At 40.1% G+C, this 24550-nt stretch overlaps 1 protein-coding gene across 1 annotated transcript in view; it reads right to left on the minus strand.

Moving 5' to 3' along the window:
• Positions 1-16283, minus strand: part of HBS1 (translation elongation factor EF-1alpha (GTPase) HBS1) — a 93124-nt gene extending 76841 nt beyond the window's left edge. The window contains exons 1-5 of the mRNA XM_080280526.1: positions 16196-16283; positions 9760-9837; positions 8610-8722; positions 4276-4347; positions 2825-3041 (exon numbers count right to left, since the gene is read on the minus strand). Coding sequence (XP_080136652.1) covers positions 2825-3041; positions 4276-4347; positions 8610-8722; positions 9760-9837; positions 16196-16238 — 523 coding nt within the window. The 5' untranslated portion in view covers positions 16239-16283. The remainder of the gene's footprint in view (positions 1-2824; positions 3042-4275; positions 4348-8609; positions 8723-9759; positions 9838-16195) is intronic.
• Positions 16284-24550: the final 8267 nt, after the last annotated feature.

The raw sequence follows: 24550 nt of genomic DNA on the forward strand, positions 1-24550 counted from the left end.
ACATCTGCTGAAAGGCTCAAGTTTTGGTGCGGTCTGCTCTGTGTCAATGAATGGTTGGTAGCACTGACCGAATTGCCATTTTCTCCAGGTGATGAGCTGGTGGATGCATGCGTATTTTTGTTAACTAAGCGAAACATATCTATACTGCATATTGTATTTTTTTCCGACTGCTACTTTTACTTTGATACAACATATATGAATGTTTCTCATCTGTTCTCTTTTTTTATGCCAAGTCGAGAACACTGCAATTCGGTTATCAAGACATGTCTGGAAATAAGTTTACTTCCTTAATAACTTCTACACATCTCAAGTTTGTATTTATAAGAAGTGATTGCCATTATCTGACACTACTACCAAACAAAGCTGTCCAAACTATTCTACATATGTGGATAGAGTTAATGTATGAAGATGATCGAATGTTTTGTTATGAGTGGTGAAATGAATCCCACAGGCTGGAGATCGAATACTTAATCAGTCTATGCACAACTTTATGTGCTTTATTCTAGATGCAATATGTCTTGTAAAGCATAAGCACTGCTTGCAGGTGTTGCCTATCATTGCTGTGATTAATACCTAGTCCAACATTCATGTGGTAACATGAGGGCAACCTGAACGATGACCGTTCTTTGTTGTGTCCCTCCTGAAATTGCACAAATCTTAATCCACCTTTCTACAGTTCTGCTTACACCGAATGTTTGCACCATATGTTTGGGTTTCTCTCCCACTATATAAAGGTATGTCATGCCCTCTCTCATCTTCCTAGTAGCTGTATGGATTTATCTGTCCTCTCCAAACCAAGGTATGGGAAGAAGTAAGATGTAACAGCCACGCAATCATTGTCTGACCAAATACAGTTCACATTTTTTCTCTCAGATGCAGCAATTCTCAAGAATGGATTTTAAGGCTTTGGAATGTCCTTGGTACATTTGTACTGTTATCCCATCAGCTGCAGATATGAGGCTCTAGGAAAGTCAGGTTAGCCAACCATGAATATGTAGCTGCGGTAAAGCTCTCATGATGTTTCGTGTGTTACACTTAATCTTCGGACAAAACTGTAACACAATTTTTGTCTTTGATTGTACACCTTTCTGCATGTAGCTTCATAAATATCAATCAGACAGAGTCAATTTTATGACTTATGCTAAAAAATAAAAAAAAAAGGGGGGGGGGGAAGGGGGAGATGTCAAGCTCGTCACAGACTCACCCTTACAAAACTCATCCAACCGGCTTGATCCCTTGTCAGCTGTCTAGTTTCCTTAACCCTCACAGCCTGTTCCCTCAGATACAGTACTCATTTCATATCTATCCATGTTCTTGGCCTAATACACCTACTCCCGCCCTCAAATTCACTCACATTCACCCTTTCCTCTACTAATGCATTCTCTCCACAACTATACCATCTAAGCATGCTCTCTTCAACTCTACTGTCCATGGATTTCCTCACTCTAAAGTTTCCAACAATCACAATTGTTACTTCTCATCTTGTTCACTCTAAGTACACCATATACATTACTCACTAACCTCATCTCCATGGCTGTAACTCTGGACTTTCTGTTTCCATGTCACACCAAAATCTTAACCATATATTAGTGTTGATACTGAAACTATTTCAAGCAATCATCTTGCAACTGCCACACTCAGACAATTATTTCATACCAAGGCATTCATAACTACAATAATTTTCCTTCTCTATGCCACTCTGATTTCCACTTCTTTTGACCTTTACCTCTTTCCTATCACTAAACTGAATTCCCTCATTAATTCCAGTCTTTCTGCAATTACCAACACATGTAGAAGACTGAATGATAAGTGAATGAATGTCTGCTTCATTTCACTAGGCATGTTTGTTGGTAGTTCTTCCATTATCACAAGATTTCTTTATCTTGTTTCCTGGCTCCTACTTTATCTCATCCTTATGTAATATATATATATATATATATATATATATATATATATCATCATCATCATCATCAGCCGTTTGAGTATCCACTGCAGGACCGGCATATCCCGATCGAAGTCGGGACGATACAGCCAATGTATCTCTACCAAGTGGCTTAGGCTGTCTAGTAGAGATTGTATGTAGGGTGAGAAGAGCTTGTATGTGTAATTGTAGTGTTGGAGTGGCTCTGGATGTGTGTGTAGTCTGTGAACCAAGTGTAATCGGCACGCGTATATATATATATATATATTATATATATTTGAAAGCAGTGATAAGAAACAGGGAAGTGAGCATGGAAGTGAAAAAGTTACTACATGACAGTATTGTGATACCAACTCTAACGTATGGAAGTGAAGCTTGGACATTGTTGGAAGGACACAAGTCAAGAGTGAGAGCAGTGGAAATGAGTTAAGAGGAGCCTGTGGAGCCACATGGAGAGACAGGCTGACGAATGAGGATATAAAGGAGCGTTGTGGTGTTGATGTGGATGTGATAGGAAGCGTTATGAGGAACACACTGAGGTGGTTTGGCCATGTGGAGAGGATGGAGGGTCAAAGACTGACGAAGAGAGTGTATGTGAGTGAGGTGGAGGGGGAAAGAGGGAGGGGGAGGCCGAGGATGAGATGGAGAGATGGGGTGGAGAGGTATATGAGAGAGGGGGGTGTGAGTTGGGAGCAGGGGAGTGAAATGGCGGGGGACAGGGCGACTTGGAGGCGATTTGTTTGTGGCCACCCCAAACAGGATTGAGGCGTCTGGCAATAGATAGATAGATAGATATTATATATATATATATATATATATATACACAGTATATATATATACACAGTATATATATACACAGTATATATATACACTGCTATGATGGTGAAAAACTAAAGTTGATACCTCTAGATCGTTGCCTCCTTTCCCTCTGCGGCAAGGGCTGACTGGTGGCAGCTGCAGCAGCTGTAGATGCTGCTGATGGAGCAGACTTGTTGAGCAGGGTGTTTAAAGCCGCCTCAAGTTGAAAGTTATGGGTGATGGCTATCCGGGTCAGCTCTGCATCGGAATACTGATCTCCTAAGATGTTATGAAGCTCATCCAGCACTGAGCTCAAGAGAATCTGCAATGAAGATGAAGTGTAAATAAAGCAGCACTGCAATAGCTACTATAAGCCAAACATACAAACTAAAATACAGGCTACTAATGACACAAGAATTCTAGTCAGTAATACCTACATCTACACCTACAACATCTCAACCTGTGTTGCCCCAAGGAGCATAGGAGCTGGGGCAAGGCAAGTCAGTCCTAGCATTTAAGATGAGAATGACCAGCCTCACTTATCCCTGAGTGACATTAAAAGAGCAACAAACTCCAACCACCACTTGGATATAAACCTACACAGGCTTAATCTGACTGGAGCGCCCTAATTGCCACTAAACCACGAGGTATTATAAGCTGGTTATAGGGTTACCACCCAGTGCAATAAATGGTTTCCTGGTGTACAGGAAACTATTTGGCTTGTCACTTAGTGCAGAGTCACCCGTAGACAGAAGGAAGAGGAAAGAATGAAAGAAAGACAGAAAAGGAAGAAGGGAATGAAAGATGGAAGAGAGGAAAGGGCAGTCACCAGAGAGCAGCACTACATCGAGTGAGAGCATGGTGAGTGAATACCACAACTGATAGATATGAAAAAGTGCTCAAACTACTAGAAGTGCCTGGAAATGGGAATGAACTTATAATTCATTCAAGACAAGAGAAGTGAGTTATCATAATCAACAAAGATGATAAACACAGAGGGTACATGATGATGCAGATGTAAACTCTGCAGAACTAGCCATCTGACTTTTGGTTTATGGATAAGATATGCAATTAATATACAAGAATGGATTGACATTTTTCTCCCCAGACCCTAGAGACACCAGCTGTTAATCAAAAAAGAGAAACCAGAGATGTGTAATATAGCATCAGTGCCCAGTCTGACTCACAAATAATGAAGTGGGGGATTTTCAAAGGTTTACTAAAAAGGGAATTTTTAAACTTAGCCCTCTGAATCAGCTTTGCAACTATGAGCAAATTAGGCAAAGACCCCACATGCAGCAACCACAGACAGCCATGTCATTATAAGGCCACATAAATGGATTTCATGTTCCATAATACATTCATTACATCTTATTTTCTTTTCCCATAATCTCTGTTCTCCCATCATTTTTATATCTACTGATTTACTTTTATTAATCAACCCACACAATACAATTCTTTCTACCCTTCACTCATTTCCTCTCCTTCCTCCCAACCATTACCATATACCCTTTTTATTCCTCTCTCACTCTTCTCTCCTCCTTCCCTCTACTCACCTCCTCTTCAGGTGAGAGTGGAGGCTTCTCATAGCCAGAAGAATCATGACGGCTCCGATCTTCAGAGTTACGCTGAAAAATTAAAACATCATATTAGACTGATACCAATATGTTAAATAATGATACTCCTGCCAAAATCCATTCCTTTACTGTTATTTCAGGAGAACAAAGCTTACATTACTCAGTCCCATTATTTACAGTGAGGGTGACCAGTCACTAACTCTTGAATGGCATTCTGTGAGCAATACAGCCCAGCCATTTCTCAAACTTAAACCCTTATGGACCAAATCTGGCTGGAGTTCTTAACTCCAGCTACTTTCGAGATGTCACAAAAATGGAGTGCTAATTCATATGGAACACAGAACCTATTGAAAAATGCATTAAAAACATCATATCAAACACTGTACTGTGATGTGCATAATCAGCATAAACACTGCTACCCTTTGCCTTCCACTTAGCAGCTGTGGCTCAGTGGGTTAGAGCGCTCCACTCTGACCGAAGGGTTGGAGGATCGAATCCACCCAAGGGTCACTGGTAGACATCAGGAAGGGCATCCGGTCATAAATGCTACACGCTCCCTTCCAAAAAGTCCTCTACCCAGGGGAAACACCTTAGTCCTTTGAGGATTCATTCATTCATTCATTCATTGCCAGACGCCATGTATCCCAGACGGGGTGGCCAAGGGCTTAGAGTTAATTGTTTTACAGGGAGGGGCACTAATCCTCCACCAACCCCACTTGACACGTAGGGATACCAGGGATAAAACCAATTTTTTTTTTTTTTTTTTTTTTTTTTTTTATAAATAGATTCTTCATTATGAAACCCCTATCCTATGGTGAGAAGAATCATTTGGATGAGGCCAGAATCATTCATGTATTCTGTCATTAACATCAAAGTAAAGGGGTTAACAGAGTGTTTTTCTAACTCTTTCAATACAGTTGCTCCATTCTACTGTAATGTGAATACAACTGTATGGCTGTATGGAGAATAAAATATAAGACATACAATACTCTGAATGCAGTCTCTTCTAATATTTCATTTTTCCTTTACATTCTTTTCATCACTCCCTATCTCTCCATCATTTTCCTCCTTATGTATCTCCTATGTGCCTCAATCTTTTTTCTGAATTCTTTTCTTCCATCACTCTTTCCCTCCCCTATTTCCCTTCCTCCTAAAGCATCTTGTACTGTGCTCCATTTAACTGTCCCTTCCTTTCCCTCCTTTGCTTTTAAGTTCTCCTCCTCTATACTTTAAATCTTCAGTGACTTTCATTTTGGCCTTGGTAACCTAATGGTGGCTCTCCATGCAGCTCGATCTCTGGCAGCCTCCCTACTCACTCCCTTATCCTTGAGGTCACACTCTAAGACCTCATCCCGAGTCTTTTTTGGTCTGCCTCGCCACTCAACCCCCAACGTTCAAACCTCTCACTTTCTGGACCAAATTGTCATCTCCCATCTGCTCCACATGCCCAAACCATCTCAATCTACTTCACCTTATCACAACAACTTTATGCGTCAGTCCTATCCTTCCTCTCAAATCTTCCATCATACACCTAGCCTCGCAAGGCCTTGCATTCGAGGACACACTGCACATCCGCCTAATCATTGTCATTTCTGTGTGTTTGAGCCTACAAATATCCTCTTCTTTTACTGCTCAAGTTTCCCTACCATACAGTATTACATTCCTAGCATATGCTTCAAACAAAGATCCCTTAGAGCATGCACGCACACGCACACACACACACACACACACACACTACACTTTTTTTTTTTTCTACTTTCTAACTTTCCTGTTATCATTGCCAATGTTATCATTCACTCCTTCAGTCCCTAGTTCAATGCCAATGTTATCATTCACTCCTTCAGTCCCTAGTTCAATATTCCACTCATGCTATCTATAGACAACATTATTGACCTTGGGAGAGACTTTCTGAACCAAAGGAGTTAGAGCCTTCATTAGCCTGTTCACTATTAGGGTGTTCTAAGCTGAATAAAATAAATGATACACACTGACCAAAGTGGTTAACTCTTTTAGCCCAGGAAAATCTTTTTTATTTTAACCCACCTACCACAATATGACACAATGCATCTTCAACCCTTCGACCCAATGATGTCTTATAAATGACATCTTGCTGTTTTGAAGATTTCAGCTGACTAAGGAAGGAAATGTAGTACAGTACTGAAAGAGTTTAATAAGGGCATAAAGGAAATGTAGTTATGAAAGAGTTTAACCCCTTAACCGCGGGGCGTCACTTTCGTGACGCTTGGGAGCAAGGGATCATACCACGGGGCATCGCTTTTGTGATTCTGTGTTATTTTGAATTCACCCGGGCTTCCAAGTGGGGGCTTGTATCATCTATCAGTACTGCCAATGTCCAACACTAGTCAGCACTCCTAATCTCATCTGTACTCCCATCCATTGTTGACAATTTAGCCATTTCTCCCTGTTCTTGACTCCCCTCCCTACCCCCCCTCCATTACCCTATCCTCTCGCCTGCCCGGCCGTGCTACAGCTAAGTAAATCTTTCCTGGAATTTTTCACTGATTTCATCCATTGAAATAAGCCCTATGCCCTATTCTTATACCAAATAATATATACAAGAAAGAAATAAGGTAAGTGAGAGTGCCATACACCTGGAATTGGCTAATTATCACCTGACAACACCTCACGTGCACTCGTTCGCTAATTTTCGCTGTTTTTTTTCCCCCTGAAATATGCTGCATAATCTATTTTCGTAATAAATATACATGTAAGGAGGGAAGGGAGAAGCCTAAGTGATATTTACATTCACCTGGAACTACCTAATTTATAATGAATTGTCTAGATTTCCTGCCAATCATTTGTGCTATACATAGCTGTTTCCAGAGCTAACATTGGTAGCACTGAATATCCCCTAAGTAGGCCTCTACCACGGCCCTCCCTTATCAGTTTACTCTCATCTTCCGAAGTAGAGGTACGTCTGTTTCTTCTTGCTGACTTCAGGGACTTTTTCACCCCCATGCAAAGGGCCCTGTGACCTTTACCCCCTACTAAACCTCGTGTGGAAAGAGGTAAAGGGCTGACAATTGATAAAAGAGTGACTACGATCTTTCTATTGAGTAAAACAGTGCAAGTGGAATTGTAAATAATGTGTAAATAATGTGTAAACAGCAAGTGAAAGTAATGAATGTAAATATAAGTGAACAGTGGAAAATAGTTTTATAAGTTACTTCAAGTGACAGTGCATAACACAGTGTAAATAAAATGGAAATGTAAATAACATAAATAAAATAGAGAACGTAAATAGAAATGTAAATGAGTAGTATTATAAGAATACGAGTATATATCCTAGGAGTAATGAAAGTGAAAGTTTCACTCTAGTATGTCTGAATACTATGAGTTATGAGAGTGAAGATGAAAGTGACATTCACTCTCAATGCTAGTATACAGGACGAGAAAGTGAATGCTACGTATTTTACTGAAAGAAACTGAATCCCTACAGTGACAATAAACTAATACTACTGAAGGAAACTTATGGATAAAGACTGTAGATATATATAAGTGTTATATAGTAATAGAAATATAAAGTGTGAGGGGTTTTATGAACAATAAATGACAGAGTACCAAGAGCGAACTAGTGCCAGTGCGACGGTCAGACGCGCTCGTAATTTTCATTGCTTTCACAGTGGTTTTTTTTTTGGAGTATGGATCCCAAACTACTTGAAAATCATAGAGTAGTGTTTATAGTGTTAATATCTGGCTGTGGTAATCATATTAAGGGTTGTCGGGAAGTGTAAAGTGGAGACTTCGTTACCCAACTTCAGAGGTCTCCACAAGTCCTACGGTAACTGACAAAGGCTCAACAAACATTCCAGGAGAAAGCTGAAGGTATGTGCCATAAGCATATGTAATTTTAATATTCTAGGACTAATAACTGATTTTTGGCAAATATTTTTTGAGAGTCTGTCGGAGCCCGAATAACCCCGCGGCACACGCAAAACATCGGTAAACATGCCCGCGGTGTAGGGGTTAATAACGCTATATCTAAACTTTCTTGTTCAAAAATACTCACATAACCTGAATACATTTGACTGAAGGAAGAAAAAAAAAAAAATGAAAATAGGTCACTGAAGTAAACAGGTTCAGAAAGAAATTTTGTTGTAACAGTTAATTACCACTATATCTAACTCTCATGTTAAAACAGGCATCGAAACAAAATAGAAGTGTTGACAGCAAGAATAAAATACATAAAGGTCACTAGCACAGAGGTCAACAACTTCAGTTCTTCACTCTTTCTCTCTTCCTTCCCTTTATCTTCTCTCTCTCTTCCTCCTCCTTGTCTCACTACTGCTTACCCTCCCTAGATCCCCTCCATCAACTTCCTCCTCCTCTTTAATGTCTTCACTGGTGGGGAAATACAGACCAAACCCATGAGTGGTCTCCCTGCTGGGGCTGTATAGGTATTGCTCTGGAAAAGAAAGAAAATATATATAAACACTCTCAGTCATTATTCTTCCTCTTCCTTCTCTCTCCCCAGTGTACTGTTGTATGTTTTTCTTTGACACTAGATGGTCTTCCTTTTCCAACAATACTCCCAGTATAGCTCCATCAAGTTTCCTATTTGTATTCTTTGAACCTGTCCACACCATGTCATTATATTACTGTATTCTTTATCCATTCAAGCATTCCACAACTCAGTCCTACTGCCAGTTCTTCCATTCCCAAACAGATGCTGCTGTGGTTCCAAGCCAATCTGGAATATTACCTGGTAAATCAAAAGATGAAGTTTTCTTTCTTGTGCAGTCTATGATCCTCCATTAGGAGGAGTGGGAATGAGTTCAGGAATGTCTGAATAACTGGGCATATCAGGACCCTTCCCTGATGGCAACCACAGGTATCTCCAGCACTCCATAATATTCAAAACTCGGTGCAGTGAGTCCACATTAAGTGTAAGGGGTGTATTCCAAAATATTAACCTTTTTTCACACAAATGGAAGCTACTGTAAACTAAGGGATGTGGTAAATCAGGTTTAAAGGTAGCAATAGAACTATAAAAAGCAATCATCCTGTAATTTACAATTAACATAAGTGCAAAAATAATTTAAAGGCAATATATAAAGAGGACATAGTGTATGTCAAATGTATACAGCATATGGAAACAATTCCAACGCCATCTTTCTTCTCTCCATGTCAGCCAATGAGCGGATTACTCAGTCACTGACCCAGCATTAAGATCAATGAGATTTACCATACCTATACAAATATACCCATGCCCGGTGAGATTTCTCCATGCCAAGTCTGCCAGTCAGACTTCTCCATGCCAAGTGAGACTTACCCATGGCTAAGCAGACTTCCCCATGCCTGGAAAAAGTCACCCATGCTCAGCTAGACTTACCCATGTGTAATCAGAGTTATGAATGCCCAATCAGACTCATACTTATCCAAGCCCCAGGTGACACCTACCCATATGCCCAATCTGATTTACCCATGGCCAATCAAACTTACCCATGCCTGGTGAGACACCATACTCGCTGTCATCGACTGAGTGGCCATACACATCTTCATCATACGCCTCATCGTACTCTGTTAAGAGAAGCAAAAATCAGTCATACAGCCATACAAATATGTATGGATTGATGTGTGTGTATATATATATATATATATATATATATATATATATATATATATATACAGTTGGCGCAATGGAAGTCTGGACCCTCTAATTCGCACCATATATTTGGCAGGGTCCAAGAAATATTGTAGGAAAATTCCTATAGTCGGTGGATTTTTTTCTGGTAGCTTCTAGCAACTTTGTAGGCTTACCACCAAATGCTGTGAGATTATGAGCTCAGTGCCTGCCTGACTTTTTTTTAAGAGAAGAACAATCGGGATTTAGAAAGGGTCGAGGTTGTGATGATCAGATTTTTATTGTAAAGCATCTAATGCAGCGTTGTGGTGTTGATGTGGATGTGATAGGAAGCGTTGTGAGGAACACACTGAGGTGGTTTGGCCATGTGGAGAGGATGGAGGGTGAAAGACTGACGAAGAGAGTGTATGTGAGTGAGGTGGAGGGTGGAAGAGGGAGGGGGAGACCAAGGATGAGATGGAGGGATGGGGTGGAGAGGTATATGAGAGAGGGGGGTGTGAGTTGGGAGCAGGGTAGTGAAATGGTGGGGGACAGGGCGACTTGGAGGCGATTTGTTTGTGGCCACCCCAAACGGGATTGAGGCGTCTGGCAATAGATAGATAGAGAGATAGATCTAATGCAACAAGCTAATGAGATGAAAATGCCACTTAGTATGTGTTTTGTGGATTCTGAAAAGGCGTTTGATAGTGTTTCACGTGGAGCTATGTTGAAAATTATGAGATTCTATGGTGTACCAGAGAAGTTTGTAAATATTATTAGAAGCCTGCATGAAGGTACTTTTTGTAAGGTAATGGTGGGTGGTTCTTTGAGTGATCCATTTCAAGTTAGGTCAGGAGTGATTCAAGGAGGAGTTCTTTCGCCATTGTTGTTTGTTATGGTTATGGATTATGTTATGAAAAAGGTTGTAAGGAGAACAGGTGCAGGAATTAACTGGAAAGAAAATAAGAAGCTGATGGATTTGGACTATGCTGATGATATTGTACTGATTTGTGGAAGTATTTATGAGATGCAGAGGGTGTTTGATTGTCTAGTGGAGGAAGGAGAAAAAGTGGGATTGGTAATAAATTGTGGAAAGACTAAAATTATTAATATGAATGTGGAGAACCAAATCGATTGTGTAACTGGGAATAATGAGGTGAAGAATGTAGAAAACTTTAAATATCTGGGAACGATTGTATCATCTAATGGATCATTAAACAATGAAATTGAGAAGAGGATTAGACAGGCTTGGCGAGCTGTTGGAATGTTGAAATCTGTTTGGAATAATAATATGCTTTCGGTACATACTAAAGTGAAAATTTACAAGTCCATGGTTAGGCCAATTTTAATTTATGGGCATGAGTCACGGTACAGTACAATTGCAACAGATCAGAAAGTATTAGGATTTGAGAATAAAATACTGAGAAGGATTCTTGGGGTAAAGTGGTAAGACAAGAGTTACAAATGCAAGAGTAAGGGATATTACGAAAGTGGAACCAGTTAATGAATATGTGAGACTGTCTCGCTGGAAGTGGCTGGGGCACATACTGTATACAGAAAAGAAGGTAGTTTAATACAGGATGTGCCTGAGTGGACTGCTAGAGGAAGAAGAGGTAGAGGTAGGCCGAGGGAAACCTGGTTGAGGACAATGAAAAAGGAAGCAGGAGAGGAGTGTTGGTGGGACCTGAAGGAGATGGCAAGAGACAAATATTGGTGGAGAGAGTTCATCGAGGCCCTGTGCATCCCGTGGGGTGTCACAGGAAATGATTGATTGATTGTATATATATATATATATGTAGTGCTGCTGCTTTGGATGTCTGCCCTTTCCTCCCTTCCTTCCTCTTCTGTCTTTCTTTCCTTCATTCTTTCCTCTTCCTTCTGCCTACAGGTGACTTACAATCCCTTTTCTGTCTTTCTTTCCTTCATTCTTTCCTCTTTCTTCTGCCTACAGGTGACTTACAATCCCTTTTCTGTCTTTTTTTCCTTCATTCTTTCCTCTTCTTTCAGCCTAAGGGTGACCCTACACTGAGTGACATGCCAAATGGTTTCCTGTACACCAGGTAACCATTTACTACGCTGGGCGGTCACCATATAATCAAATTATGGCGCCTGGTGGTATAGTGAGTAATAAAGGGGTGTTCCAATCGAATTGAGCTGGTGCAGGTTTATATCCAAGGGATGGTTGGGGTTTATTGCTCATGTAATGCCACCCAGGGATGAGTGAGGCTGGTCACTCTCATCTTAAATGTCAGGACCAACTTGCCTTGCCCCAGGCTATACACTCCACATGGGGCAACGTAGGATTGGATGATGGACAGATGGATGGATATACAGTATATATATATAGATGGATTGATATACAGTGTGTGTGTGTGTGTATATATATATATATATATACAGGAATATAATATCCCAGTTTAACAAAATAACTGGTTAGATAAAAACCCATCATTAGGTGGAGTATCGTATATTGGGGTAGTTTTAACATGTATGGTAATAAAGATGCATTTTTCTGCCTTGGGTTTCCCCCTCCCAACCAAGTTCAAAACCCACCCAAATGAGCCCCCAGAACAAGTTTAAAGCCAATCTAAATGGCCTAACAGCTGTAAAGGAAGCTAACCTACGCCTAACACCTAATATAACTCACTAAAACTAAAAATAAAATTTAAAAATCACCAAATATAAGTCTGGAAAAAATCAAGCTTAGTAAGCTGTACCCCAAAATGACAATGTTTACCCTACCTATGGCTAAAACACATTAAGTCTAAGAACAGTTTATAAATCAACCTAAACACACACTTTTTGTCTAAATTATAATAAAAATCAAAACCCATCATTAAACAGGGGCTGGACATCGTTTGGCAGGGTATGGTGGTATTTCTACCCCCATCATGAAGCCGGGCTATCGTATATTGAGGTATACCGAGGTATACCTGTCCTGTATATAGTCAAGTCGCCTATGGCGTGGACTTCTATAGCACGGTTTTCTATGACACGGCAAGGTGCCAGACCCATTTAAAAAAATAAATATCAAAAAAAAAAAAAAACATGCACTTACACTACCTATGGTGCAGGCACAGCAAGATTTGAAATGCGTGGACAAATTCCCCACTCCCATTTGTAAACAAAGAAGATGGCAACCACTTCAGCTCCATACTACAAGTGCTCCAACTGTGGACTCTTTTCTCTCTTACGAGGAGGTTAAACTTCACCAAATTCACTGTATTAGGTAATGAAACATTAAAGATATTTTGGGTGTTGTGACTAGTTTATAGGTTTGTTCATAAAACTGCTATGAACAGGTTAGTGACAAAGCACCTATCTCTGGGCTAAGACGAAGGTATAATGCCTCTCATCATCATCACGTATATAAGAATGATTATTGATGTGTTAATTGTGACTTTTGTTGAAACTTGAGCATACAGACTTTACCAAATAATCTTCTTCAATCATTGCTTGACCAGGCAGCCTCTGCCATCTTTAAAATTTTGGTCAGTCAGCTGATCTGTGTCTACTTGGCCGAGCTTTTTTTCACTCGATCCGCAACGCGTGGTATTGCCCAAGTAGACACAAGGCTGATCACCCTCCCATTTTTTGTGCCTATTATTATGTGTAAAACATGTACTGACTGTCTGCTTGATTGTGTGCATGTGCAAAGTGGGGAAAAATGGGGAAAAGTGGGGTGAAAAGGGGGACTTTGGGCGAACATCCAGAACCAGATTCAACTTTTCGAATAGGTTATTTGTATGGAACAGTTTTCTATGGCGCGGGCTTGGTCCAGAACCAATTTGCCGTGCCTTAGGCAACTTGACTGTGTATATATATATATATATATATATATATATATACAGGAAGCTCTCACATAATGCATGAACATTATCCCTGGAAGGTCCCACTTTATGAGATTTTCACATTACAGGGACATATGTTTACGTGTTAAAGGGCTTCATGGTACCCAAGCCAGCCCCAAGTTCGCCTTTTGGGCCAATTTTCAGGGATTTTTCCCAAGAAATTTAACTACCTAATAATGACTTCATTACATACAAACACTGGAGGATTCCTCACCTTGAACTGAAGAGGTTATGGGTTTCCTGGGGGGAGGGGGAGTAAAATTCCAAGGCAGGGCAGGACTCCTATTGGTCCCCACGTGGAAAAAAAAAAAAAAAAGTAAAGATAACACACAGCACGTGTGGAACCAGAGCGAAGGGAAAGGATAGGCTCAAGCGAGGCAGGAATGCTCAACAGACCATTGCGACACCCCGCGCAGACACGTGACAGCCATATGTCATTGGCTGATGCAACACACGCTATGACTATCGCTGCCCGCATTATGACCAATCTTTTCATGTAATGACTGTTTAAACCATAATTTGTGGCCTCAGGCCGCATAATCCCTATCATTGCAGTGTAGTGCGGTTTTCGAAAAAATTGGCAGATATTTCACTTGCGTCATATCTGCCATTTTCGTGTTTTGACCACTTCCTGACCTCAAAAATTGCCTTCTGTGTCGTGTTGTGTGAGGTTCATGCATTCAGAGTGCGTGTTAAGGGAGAGCTGTGTGTGTGTGTGTGTGTGTGTACTATATATATATATATTATATATATATTATATATATATATATATATATATATATATATATATATATAGCAATCCCACCACTATCCAATGTAATTGAGCCAAAGGCATGTCTGGCAAGAACAAAAGAAACACAGCCCTTGTAAAAATGTAAAAGATTCATGTCTAGCAATGAGGTTTGTTGATGGCACCTTCCACAACAAATCTGAGATATCAATCAAGTCAACTGCTACCATGGATTTTATTTCATGATTTATTCCTTCTTCATAAGCATAGATTCATATTCAATATAATGTTCAAATGTTATCGATAATATCTAATTACTACAGGCATTTTCCAACTCTGTTTTCAAAATTACAATGCCAGCCTTGATTTCCTTCACTCCCATGGTCACAGTATGTTTTAACTTTGGCCAGGTCCATACAGTACTATCAGAAAAGACAAGCATATAGAGGAGGATGACAACTGCACCTACCCTATGACAATGTTAAATAAGGCACCAGTGACAACTGCCATTATGACAATGCTGATAAATAAGGCATCAGTGACAACTGCCACTATGACAATGTTGTTAAATATGGCACCAGTGATAACTGCCACTATGATACGTTGATAAATAAGGCACCAGTGACAACAGTCACTATGACTATCTATCTATCTATTGCCAGATGCCACAATCCCATAAGGGGTGGCCACTGACTTTGAGTTATTTGTTTTACGGGGAGGGGCACTAACCCTCCACCAACCCACTTGCTGACACGTAGGAAGCACGTATGGTTCGGTTATATGGTTACCACCCAGCATTGTAAATGGTTTCTTGGCTTACAGGAAACCATTTGGCTTGTCACTCAATGTAATGCCACCTGTAAAGGAAAGAAAAGCAAAAAGGAGTGACAGGAAAGATGGGATAAATAGGAAGAGAGGAGGGCAGAAAAAAAAAAAAAAAAAAAGATAAAGGCTAAAGAAGAAGTAGGCAGCACTACATCGAGTGAGTGGATGATGGTCACCACCACCTACCACTACCAATGTTGATAAACAAGGCACCAGTATCTGTCAGCAGGATAGGGTTAGGTTAGGCTGGATTGACTTGGGTTGGATCAGGTTTCCCTCAGGCAATTTTCAGCTTTGCTTCTCTTGCAAATGACCTGTTTCATCATTCCTTCCACCATAAAATTTCTCAATCCCCCACAGGTCCACAATTATTTGTTGAGTACCATACAGGAGTTACACCAGTATCTGAAAAACTGCTCATTTCTGGCAGAAATGAAGATCAGGATTCATGACCAATTTTAAAAAATGGAAATAACTGTTTCAAGGTAAAAACAATTATGTCTAACACCCAAATAATACTTTTACCTATATTATCGCTAATGGTACAGTAGTTGTAACAAATTTCATAGAAAATTAAATATTAGCAAATACATCAACTGGCAAAAAAAAAAAATCTTCAGAATCTGTGGCTGTACAAAATCACACATCCCCCCCCCACCTCTATTTTCATATCGGAATCGAAACAGATGGACCCTCATTAGCAATCCGGCAGGTACTCTAACGTGAACGATGAGAAAACCCAGTGTCCTGGGAAAAACGGAAATAGTGTTCTTCAGTTTTTCTTGGTACAAAGATCGTGGCAAAATATACCTGAGAATAGGCAATGACTTAGAAATATGGCAGAATCTACTATTTTCCCTATGACTGCAGGTAATTGGTTGGTAACAAATTTAAGGATCCTCTACTTACCCTCGTCATAATCAAGCTTTCTAACATCTCTGTGCCGAGACATTGCTGATCAATGAAGTGTCAAACAATGTCGTAATGTTGTGATCCCTTCCTGCAGGCCAGAACCATGTTTGATGTGTCTCTGCTAGTCTACTCTCGCCTTGTATCCGCACATAACTGAAAAACAGTGCAGGATCTTACGAGTTATAAACACTAAATTCTGCAAGCAAAGTGTATTTACTGATAAGATCGACAGGTGTGGCATATAATCAGACAGCAGAAGAAAAAATATATATATTTTCCAAAGGACGTCAAAGCCAGAGCCATATACAATACTGGGAATGAGCCACTACGGCGATGGCCACAACTGCAGCGGGAACTTCAAAAACATTTACAGTATGTATCATATGTGGAGGAGTGGTTAGCATCGCTGTCTGCGAAGATCCTGGCCAGGGTTCGAACGCTAGCGTACTTAGGTGTTCATCCACCATCTATGGATTGGTAGGTAGAATAAGTACCTAGGGTAACACCTAGGGAAGGCAATTGTCGTAACCTGGATGATGCAGTGGCCCTGTACTCGGTAAATAACCCGCCACAGGCTCAAAAGCCTATGTTACAGAACCGCCGACCGCGACTCAGGGCCTCAGTGGTGACTGCCCACACCGTTACTTTTCCTTTTCGCTGCTGGGTATAACTCGCATTCAGATGGTAGAATCACACTCAGTATCCTCATGATGAAAAATGTTGGTATAACTCCTTCAACTCATGGCCTTTGGTTCCTTCTTCCTCGCATAAAAAAAAAAATGACAATTCATTCAAAAGCATATTAACTTTCAATAACCACCTCTGACCTGGTTAGTAAAATTTCAGCCTGACAGTGTTTCTCTTAGAATATTGCATTTAGGGATGCAATGAAATCATGGGTAGACAAGGGAAAGTTCCTGTTCATGCTGTACTGTCCAACGGGATAAAGGGAACTCTGTATTCGGGTATGCCGTGAAAAAATATTTCCCATATCCTCTGTAGAATCAATTACATACCATTCAGGGGCGAATTAACCTCTTTGAGGGCCCTAGGCTAAACTAGATATCGGGGTCCCCTACCACATGGCTATGCCAAGACATTAGCCTTTTTTTATTGCATTGTTTACATATTCCTTGTAAGATTTCAGAGTTAAAATTCCCCTCTGTTATCACTTATTAGTACCCTTGGTGTGGTGAATCTACAGATAATATTATCTATCATCACCCGCGTGACTGTTTCTGCTGTCTTATCCTTAATGAAGGGCTTACAGAGTTGTCTGCTACGTGGCTGGTGAGCCCTAACTCGGTCTTAGACCTGGAAAAGTAACATAACTATTGTGACTATTCTATATGGCTCGATAAATATACGAGAGCCAGCAAAACTACAGACCATTAAAGTCAATAAAATATGCATTGATAAAAAATATCACACCCATGAATGAATACTTTTGACTGGCTATTTTGCATATGCGTACACTGGGCTTCCATCCGGGAATCCCTTACACACACAGTCATTTCGTTATATTACAAGTGAGTTCAGTATCACATACCTTAAGAAATTATCACTAGCCACGAAGAGATACTGATTATATTTTTTGATAGGGGGAACTTATGCCAGCCGCAACAACGTTCCACGGTTGATCTGGTACGGGATATGTACCTAATTTTGCAGGGGTGACGGTATATAACTTTCGTGTTTCGCACAAAACTCACGTTTATCAATGTGCTCATACAAGTAATTTCATAATGATGGCCAATAGCATAACACCCGGGCCTGTCCGGCAGTCCTATCTTTGCCAGGATGTCCTGCATGTGGACTAAATCGTGTACTGTCCTTAAAATGTGAGATATCATTTCAGTAGGTACCACTAAGTCCACTATAAATAGTTGTCTGTTATTTCTTCTATGATTTGGTTGTCCTGGGTTTACCCTATATAAGGCATTGCTGACTACTGTGACTTGTTTGAGTGGTATATGTAGCCTGGGTAATTTATGTCCTCGTCACTCGAATTTGTATATAACTTTAGATCACGTTACGGAGGGTTCAAATCTCTGTGCTTGCCAGAGTTCGTCATCGTTGGGGATTGTTTCCCTTAGACTTAATGTAGCGACATGAGTTGTCGTTGGATACCGTGATAAGGCATCAGCTGCTGAATTTATTTTGCCCTGTATATAGTGAATAAGTACATCGTAATTTTCAACTGTACATTTCCATCTTGCTCTCCTCCCAGAGAGGAGTTTTTCTTGAAACATACCCACGAGTGGCTTATGATCTGCTTAAAGATGGATTTCGTAACGATATATCAAATCATCAAACTTTCTAATACAAAGGCCACTGCTAGAACCTCTGGGTCTGTAGCGCAATAGTTTTTCTCCGCACCTTTTATTTGTCTGCTAGCGAATGCAAATGACTGATATTTTCCACGCTTGTCGTCTTGCATCAGTACGGCCGAGGTGCATCTGTGCAAATTATAAATGGTTTTGTGAAACTGGGATTGGCCACGCAAGGTGCACGTGTAAGTTTATCTGTTAATTCATTAAATGCTATTTTTGTTCCTCTCCTCACTGAAATGTAGCTTGTCTTTTCAGTAGTTGGACGAAAGGTCTGATATTTTAGCAAATCCATGCATAAAAGCACGGTAGTAATCTGTTAGACCTAGAAACTGTCTCACTTCATCCACATTTGTTGGTTCATGGAAGTCTCTCACTGCTGTTATTTTATCGTCTGAGGTGTGGATACTTTCTGCATCCAGTCTGTAGTCTAGGAATTTAATTTCCTTAGAGCAAAATTTAAATTTTGACAGCTTTGTTTTTAAACCAGCATTGGCTAGCTTGTTAGGAGCTGGTCTAATTCCTGTAAATGTTAATTTATTGTGTGTTGCAATTATGATATCGTCCAGATTAACAAAAATGCCATCTCCTAGCATGCCCGATAATACAATATTCATTAATTGTTGGAATGTGCCTGGAGCCAATCGCAATCCCCATCGGCATTCTTTAATACTGATAATGTCCAGTATTTGTAGAGAAAGCAGTGTATTTGAGTGATTCGTCATCTAACTCATTTTGGTAATATCCACTAAACATAACGATCGTGGAAAGCACATTATTTTCTGGTCCAATATTTTGCAAAACGTCACTTAACGATGGCCTAGGCAACCGATCTGGGATTGTGTGTTGGTTTAATTTGCGATAATCAATGACCGCCCGCATTTCACCGTTATTCTTGGTCACAAAAAACAGTGGTGCGTTCCATGGCGACACTGATAGTTCAAAAATGCCCAATTTTAATATTTCATTAACTGGTTTGCTAGGATACGTTGTGAGTGTGCTACCCAATATGCTGGTACATATATTGGTTGTGTGTCTTGGAGTACGTTAATCTTGTGTATAATCAGGTTAGTATAACCTAATTTCTCACCAGGTAATGCAACTGTCTGTCGGCGTTTTTGACATAAATCTAGTAGATCATTTTCCTCATCAAATTTAGTGAGATTATCAAATTCTCCTTTGTGCAGTCTCTGTCTGTCGATTTTATCTTTTTTGATATTCCACCTATTGTTACTTCGCGTATAGGAGCTGAAAAGTCTCTACAAGTTCCTTTTTCGATCTGCACTTCTCCATTCATCTGATTAATTAGGAACACATGAGTTTCCCCATTGTTATTCATCCGACATACTGTAAGGCATTTTCCACAGAGTCCTTTCACTTTACAAGACTTTTCTAAGACAATAACAGTACAATTCTTCAATTTACTCTTTATCTTTCATAAATGATTTAGGTGAAATAAGTACCTCATTGGTGAGATGCGAGGGAATTAATGTGGGAAGTTTAATGTCACCTCGGTCCCTGGGTAGGGGGGATGGTAGATTAATCCCCAAGCTAGACCTCATCAGATCATAATTATGGCCCTGCTAGGGTCACAGGAGAGCGCTACCCCTCCCAGCACAGCAGCCACCGGGCGGGGCGTGAACTCGCAACCTCACGATTACGAGCCCGACACCCGACCACTGAGCTACCGCGCTCCCCTGGGGAAGGTGGAGATGGAAGGGAAGGGTCAGTTATCATAGTGAGTGCATGTGTATTCTCGTTTTCATTGAGGTCAGACTGAATCGTTCTGCTAAGGTCTGAGAGTCATCGCTCAAGTCCGTAGTATATATATTTATATAGCCCACGTGGGTTATCTTCTCTTCAGTATCACTGCTTTGGTCTATCAGACTACTTGCTTGCCTAACTGTCTCTATCATTTCTGAACTCCTCCAATTGTAATCGCCATTTCACTACCGTAGTCCTCCTAAGTGAAACTACCTCAAGTGACAACTCATCTATTGTTGTGTCTTTTTTGTTTAATTCCAGGGTTCCGGGGGCTTGGATGATGATTGAATGGAAGTGTGGCCTATTTGGATTAGGCAAGTTTGTGCTGTCTGGACATTGCTACTCCTCACCCTGCCCTTGGGTGGGAAAGGAGGTCCGGATGATGATGATGATGATGATGACTAATTTTTTTTTATTTTCTTCCTTCTGTATGCGTAATTCCTTCCTAATTTCATCTATTTCACTTTGAAAAGTTTTTCTCCAATTTATTCACTTTCTCTTCTAATTTATTACATGTTTCAAACAGTTCTGGCAAGAAATCACCATCCTGTGTTTTACCTTTATCCCTTCTCGTAACTTCTTCCATATTCACTTTACTAAAGATGGTGCTCATCTTGCTGTAATTCTCACTTAGAAAGATAACTTTTACTTACAAGTTTGCATCTCCCTACAACCCGCCAGGTGACAGACAACACCCAGCTGATGATGCGTTGTATTAGCGGAATCTTGCACTAATTGGATGTATTCTATCATTTGGACAACACTTTTGCATATACATGCTCTACTATATTAGAACATCACTTAATTTAACCTAGTACAGAGCTTGACTCATATTAAGATACTATTTAAGTGTTACCAATTAAGGCCCAAGGTGGCCAGTGCAGAGCGAAGTGACGGACGTCCTCCCTCTCTGCCTCTCTCACACTGTGTGTAATTCGCTGGGTCAGTCAGGATCACGTCATGGCTGTAATCATCAGCTTTTTACCCTCCAGGAAGAGAACTGAGGGCTCATATAGTCCGATCTAAGGGCAAAGCCTCGACCTTCACACATGCACACACCCATCCCCTTGCTCCAGGGGGACAGTAACCACTCGCTTCGTCAGTGAAACTTTTCGCATCCCGAGCAAGGCGCAAACCCCCATCTTAGCAGATCCTAGGTGAGAGCATTACCACTGAGCCGGCGAGCGGTGTGTGTGTGTGTGTGTGTGTGTGTGTGTGTGTGTGTGTGTGTGTGTGTGTGCGTGCGTGTGTGTGTGTGTGTGTGTGTGTGTGTGTGTGTGTGTGTGTGTGTGTGTGTGTGTGTGTGTGTTTTGTCCACAAAAGTACACATCAGGTGCATGTGCACGTATTGTCCTTGTGCAGAGATTTTGATTCAAGAAGTAATTTCATAATGGGTGTCGTTTCTATCTATCTACCTGGGGGTGTATATATATATATATATATATATATATATATATATATATATATATATATATATATATATATATATATATATATATATATATTGCCGTAGACATACTCTATGTACAGGATAGTGATGCATGTATAAAGATATAGGTATGTGTACAGACGTGCATACATATACATATGCTACATGCACAGCTATATGATTTATTCATATATACATACATATACATATATACTCTAAATAGATACATATACATGGTCACATACACAGGTAGATAGATAGAAACGACACCCATTATGAAATTACTTCTTGAATCAAAATCTCTGCACAAGGACAATATGTGCACATGCACCTGATGTGTACTTGTGTGGACAAAACACACACACACACACACACACACACACACACACACACACACACACGCACGCACACGCACACACGCACTCTCGCGCGCACACACACACACACACACACACACACACACACACACACACATATATATATATATATATATATATATATATATATATATATATATATATATATATATATATATATATATATATATAAAATCAGCCGTTTGAGTATCCACTGCAGGACCGGCCTATCCCGACCGAAGTCGGGAGGTTACAGCCAATGTATCTCTACCAAGTGGCTCAGGCTGTTTGGTAGAGATTGTATGTAGGGTGTGAAAAGCTTGCAAGTGTAACTGTAGTGTTGGAGTGGCTTTGGATGTGTGTGTAGTCTGTGAACCAAGTGTAATCGGCCTACGCAAGCCGACTGGGTGCAAGCATACTTTTATAGTAAGCGACACTGGTTCAGCCACAGCACCCCTTGTGTCCTCCAATGCAGTACGTGGCTGGGTGAACACTCCCAAAGTTTATTACCCTGGCGGGGCGCGAACCCTGGTTCCTCCGTGTACGAAACGCACACTAACACACACACACACACACACACACACACACACACACACACACACACACACACATTATATATATATATATATATATATATATATATATATATATATATCTATCTATCTATCTATATATATATATATATATATATATATATATATATATATACACACACACACACACAGAAAGAGAGAGAGAGATTCGTAGTATGTGTGCATATGTGCCTCTCTCTGCATACATATGTCCATATGTGTGTGTCAAAGTATCATTTTGTTCATTCCTAAACTTGTAACGATAATTACTGCAACAACATTGTACCATGTATGTGTCATTGTATGTCTTTGTTCATTACTGAGCTTGTAATGATAATTACTTCTTTCCTTTTGTGCCATAAGGTGTCAACGTTAACCCTTTGTTCTCATGCACCCTTCCCTGCTTGGCCTTCAGCGAAAATGTTCCCCAGAGTGTTGGGGCATTTAATGAACGGTAAATAAAGAACCTAAATTAAAAAAAAAAAAATGTTTAATCGTTCCAACTCCCTTCGATTTTTTACATTTGTTGGGTGACATTTCTGTTGAAGGAATCTCCTCTGACTTATTTTCTGTCCTAATTTATCCCATTGAAGTATGGCATTAGGATGATATTTTCCACTCTCGTTGTATTCAGGCCTAAATGCATGTTTACTCTAATTGCTAACTTCTCTACTATATAGAAAGTGTTAGTGAATGTTTTTGTAGTCTCAGTGAAATATGTCTACCTCAATACCAGTAAAAACTTTTACAGGTATTTCTTTGCCATCTACGGTATATAAATCTAAATTAGATTCCTCCACAAAAGTTACTATCCTTTTATTTCTAAAAATCCTCTCTAATTCATCTTGTGTTATTAAATTCACTGGTGAGCCTGAACCCCCCACCCCACCCCTTAAAAAAAAAAAAAAAATGAAATCTTTCCATCTTTACAGGAAGCGGAAACCAAAATTCACTGATTTCCGTGTATGCCTCCTAGTTGCACTCTAGGCTTGATTTTCTTTACGTATGGTCTTTTTTCTTTTTCTTTTATTGTGCAGGTCTGAGCTTCCCCTGATTTCAAAAGATATTAATCTCTCCACCGTCTTACGATTTGACGTCCAATGGCCTGTGGACTTATGTCTTCTACAATAAGACTCAAGTCCTTTTTCTTTTTCCTTATCCTCTTTGGTTTTAGTGTAACACTCAGATTATGTATGGCCTGGGTTGGCACAGTAATAATACTGTGTAGGCCTATCTCTCAAATATTTAAAACATTTTGGTTTTTATGTGGCACGGTTTCTGCTTGGACTACGCGCAATTTTTCTAGGCTGCCTGTAGCCTGGTGTTTGTGAACGGTGCCTTGATGTCTGATGTTGTTTTGTTTGTCTGTTTTCTAGTCGAAATCTCCTTTGTTCTGTACTTGTGCTAGATGTACTTACAGCTCCTACTGTATGTATTTCTCATCCTTGTTTTATTGGATTGTGGTGTTTCAGCCACTCTGGCTCTATTACAACTCAGTTCTGCGTAATAAAAAATCAGGTAAACAAGTTTCTAAATTATATGGGATTATCTTTGAGTTGAGGCTTGCAGAAGTGGAGAAAGCAGTAAAACAGTTAAAGAATAATAAGGCACCAGGGGAGGATGGTTTATTTCCGGAAATGTTTAAAGTGGAGGGGGATAGATTAATAATGATCTTGACCAAGCTATTCAATAAGATATGGGTGACGGGGTTACTACCATCAGTTTGGAAGAATGGTGTAATTGTTAAAGTTCCGAAGAAGGGAGACCTGAGTGAATGTGGTAATTGGAGAGGAATCTCTTTGTCACCGATAGCTTTGAAGGTATTCAGTAGAGTGTTGTTAAATAGGTTGGAGCCAGTGGTTGAGGGTATTCTGAGGGATGAACAGGCTGGTTTTAGAAAG

This window comes from Coenobita brevimanus, chromosome 85 (assembly GCF_032717465.1).
Source record: "Coenobita brevimanus isolate Jiangsu-jjx chromosome 85, ASM3271746v2, whole genome shotgun sequence".
NCBI lineage: Eukaryota > Metazoa > Arthropoda > Malacostraca > Decapoda > Coenobitidae > Coenobita > Coenobita brevimanus.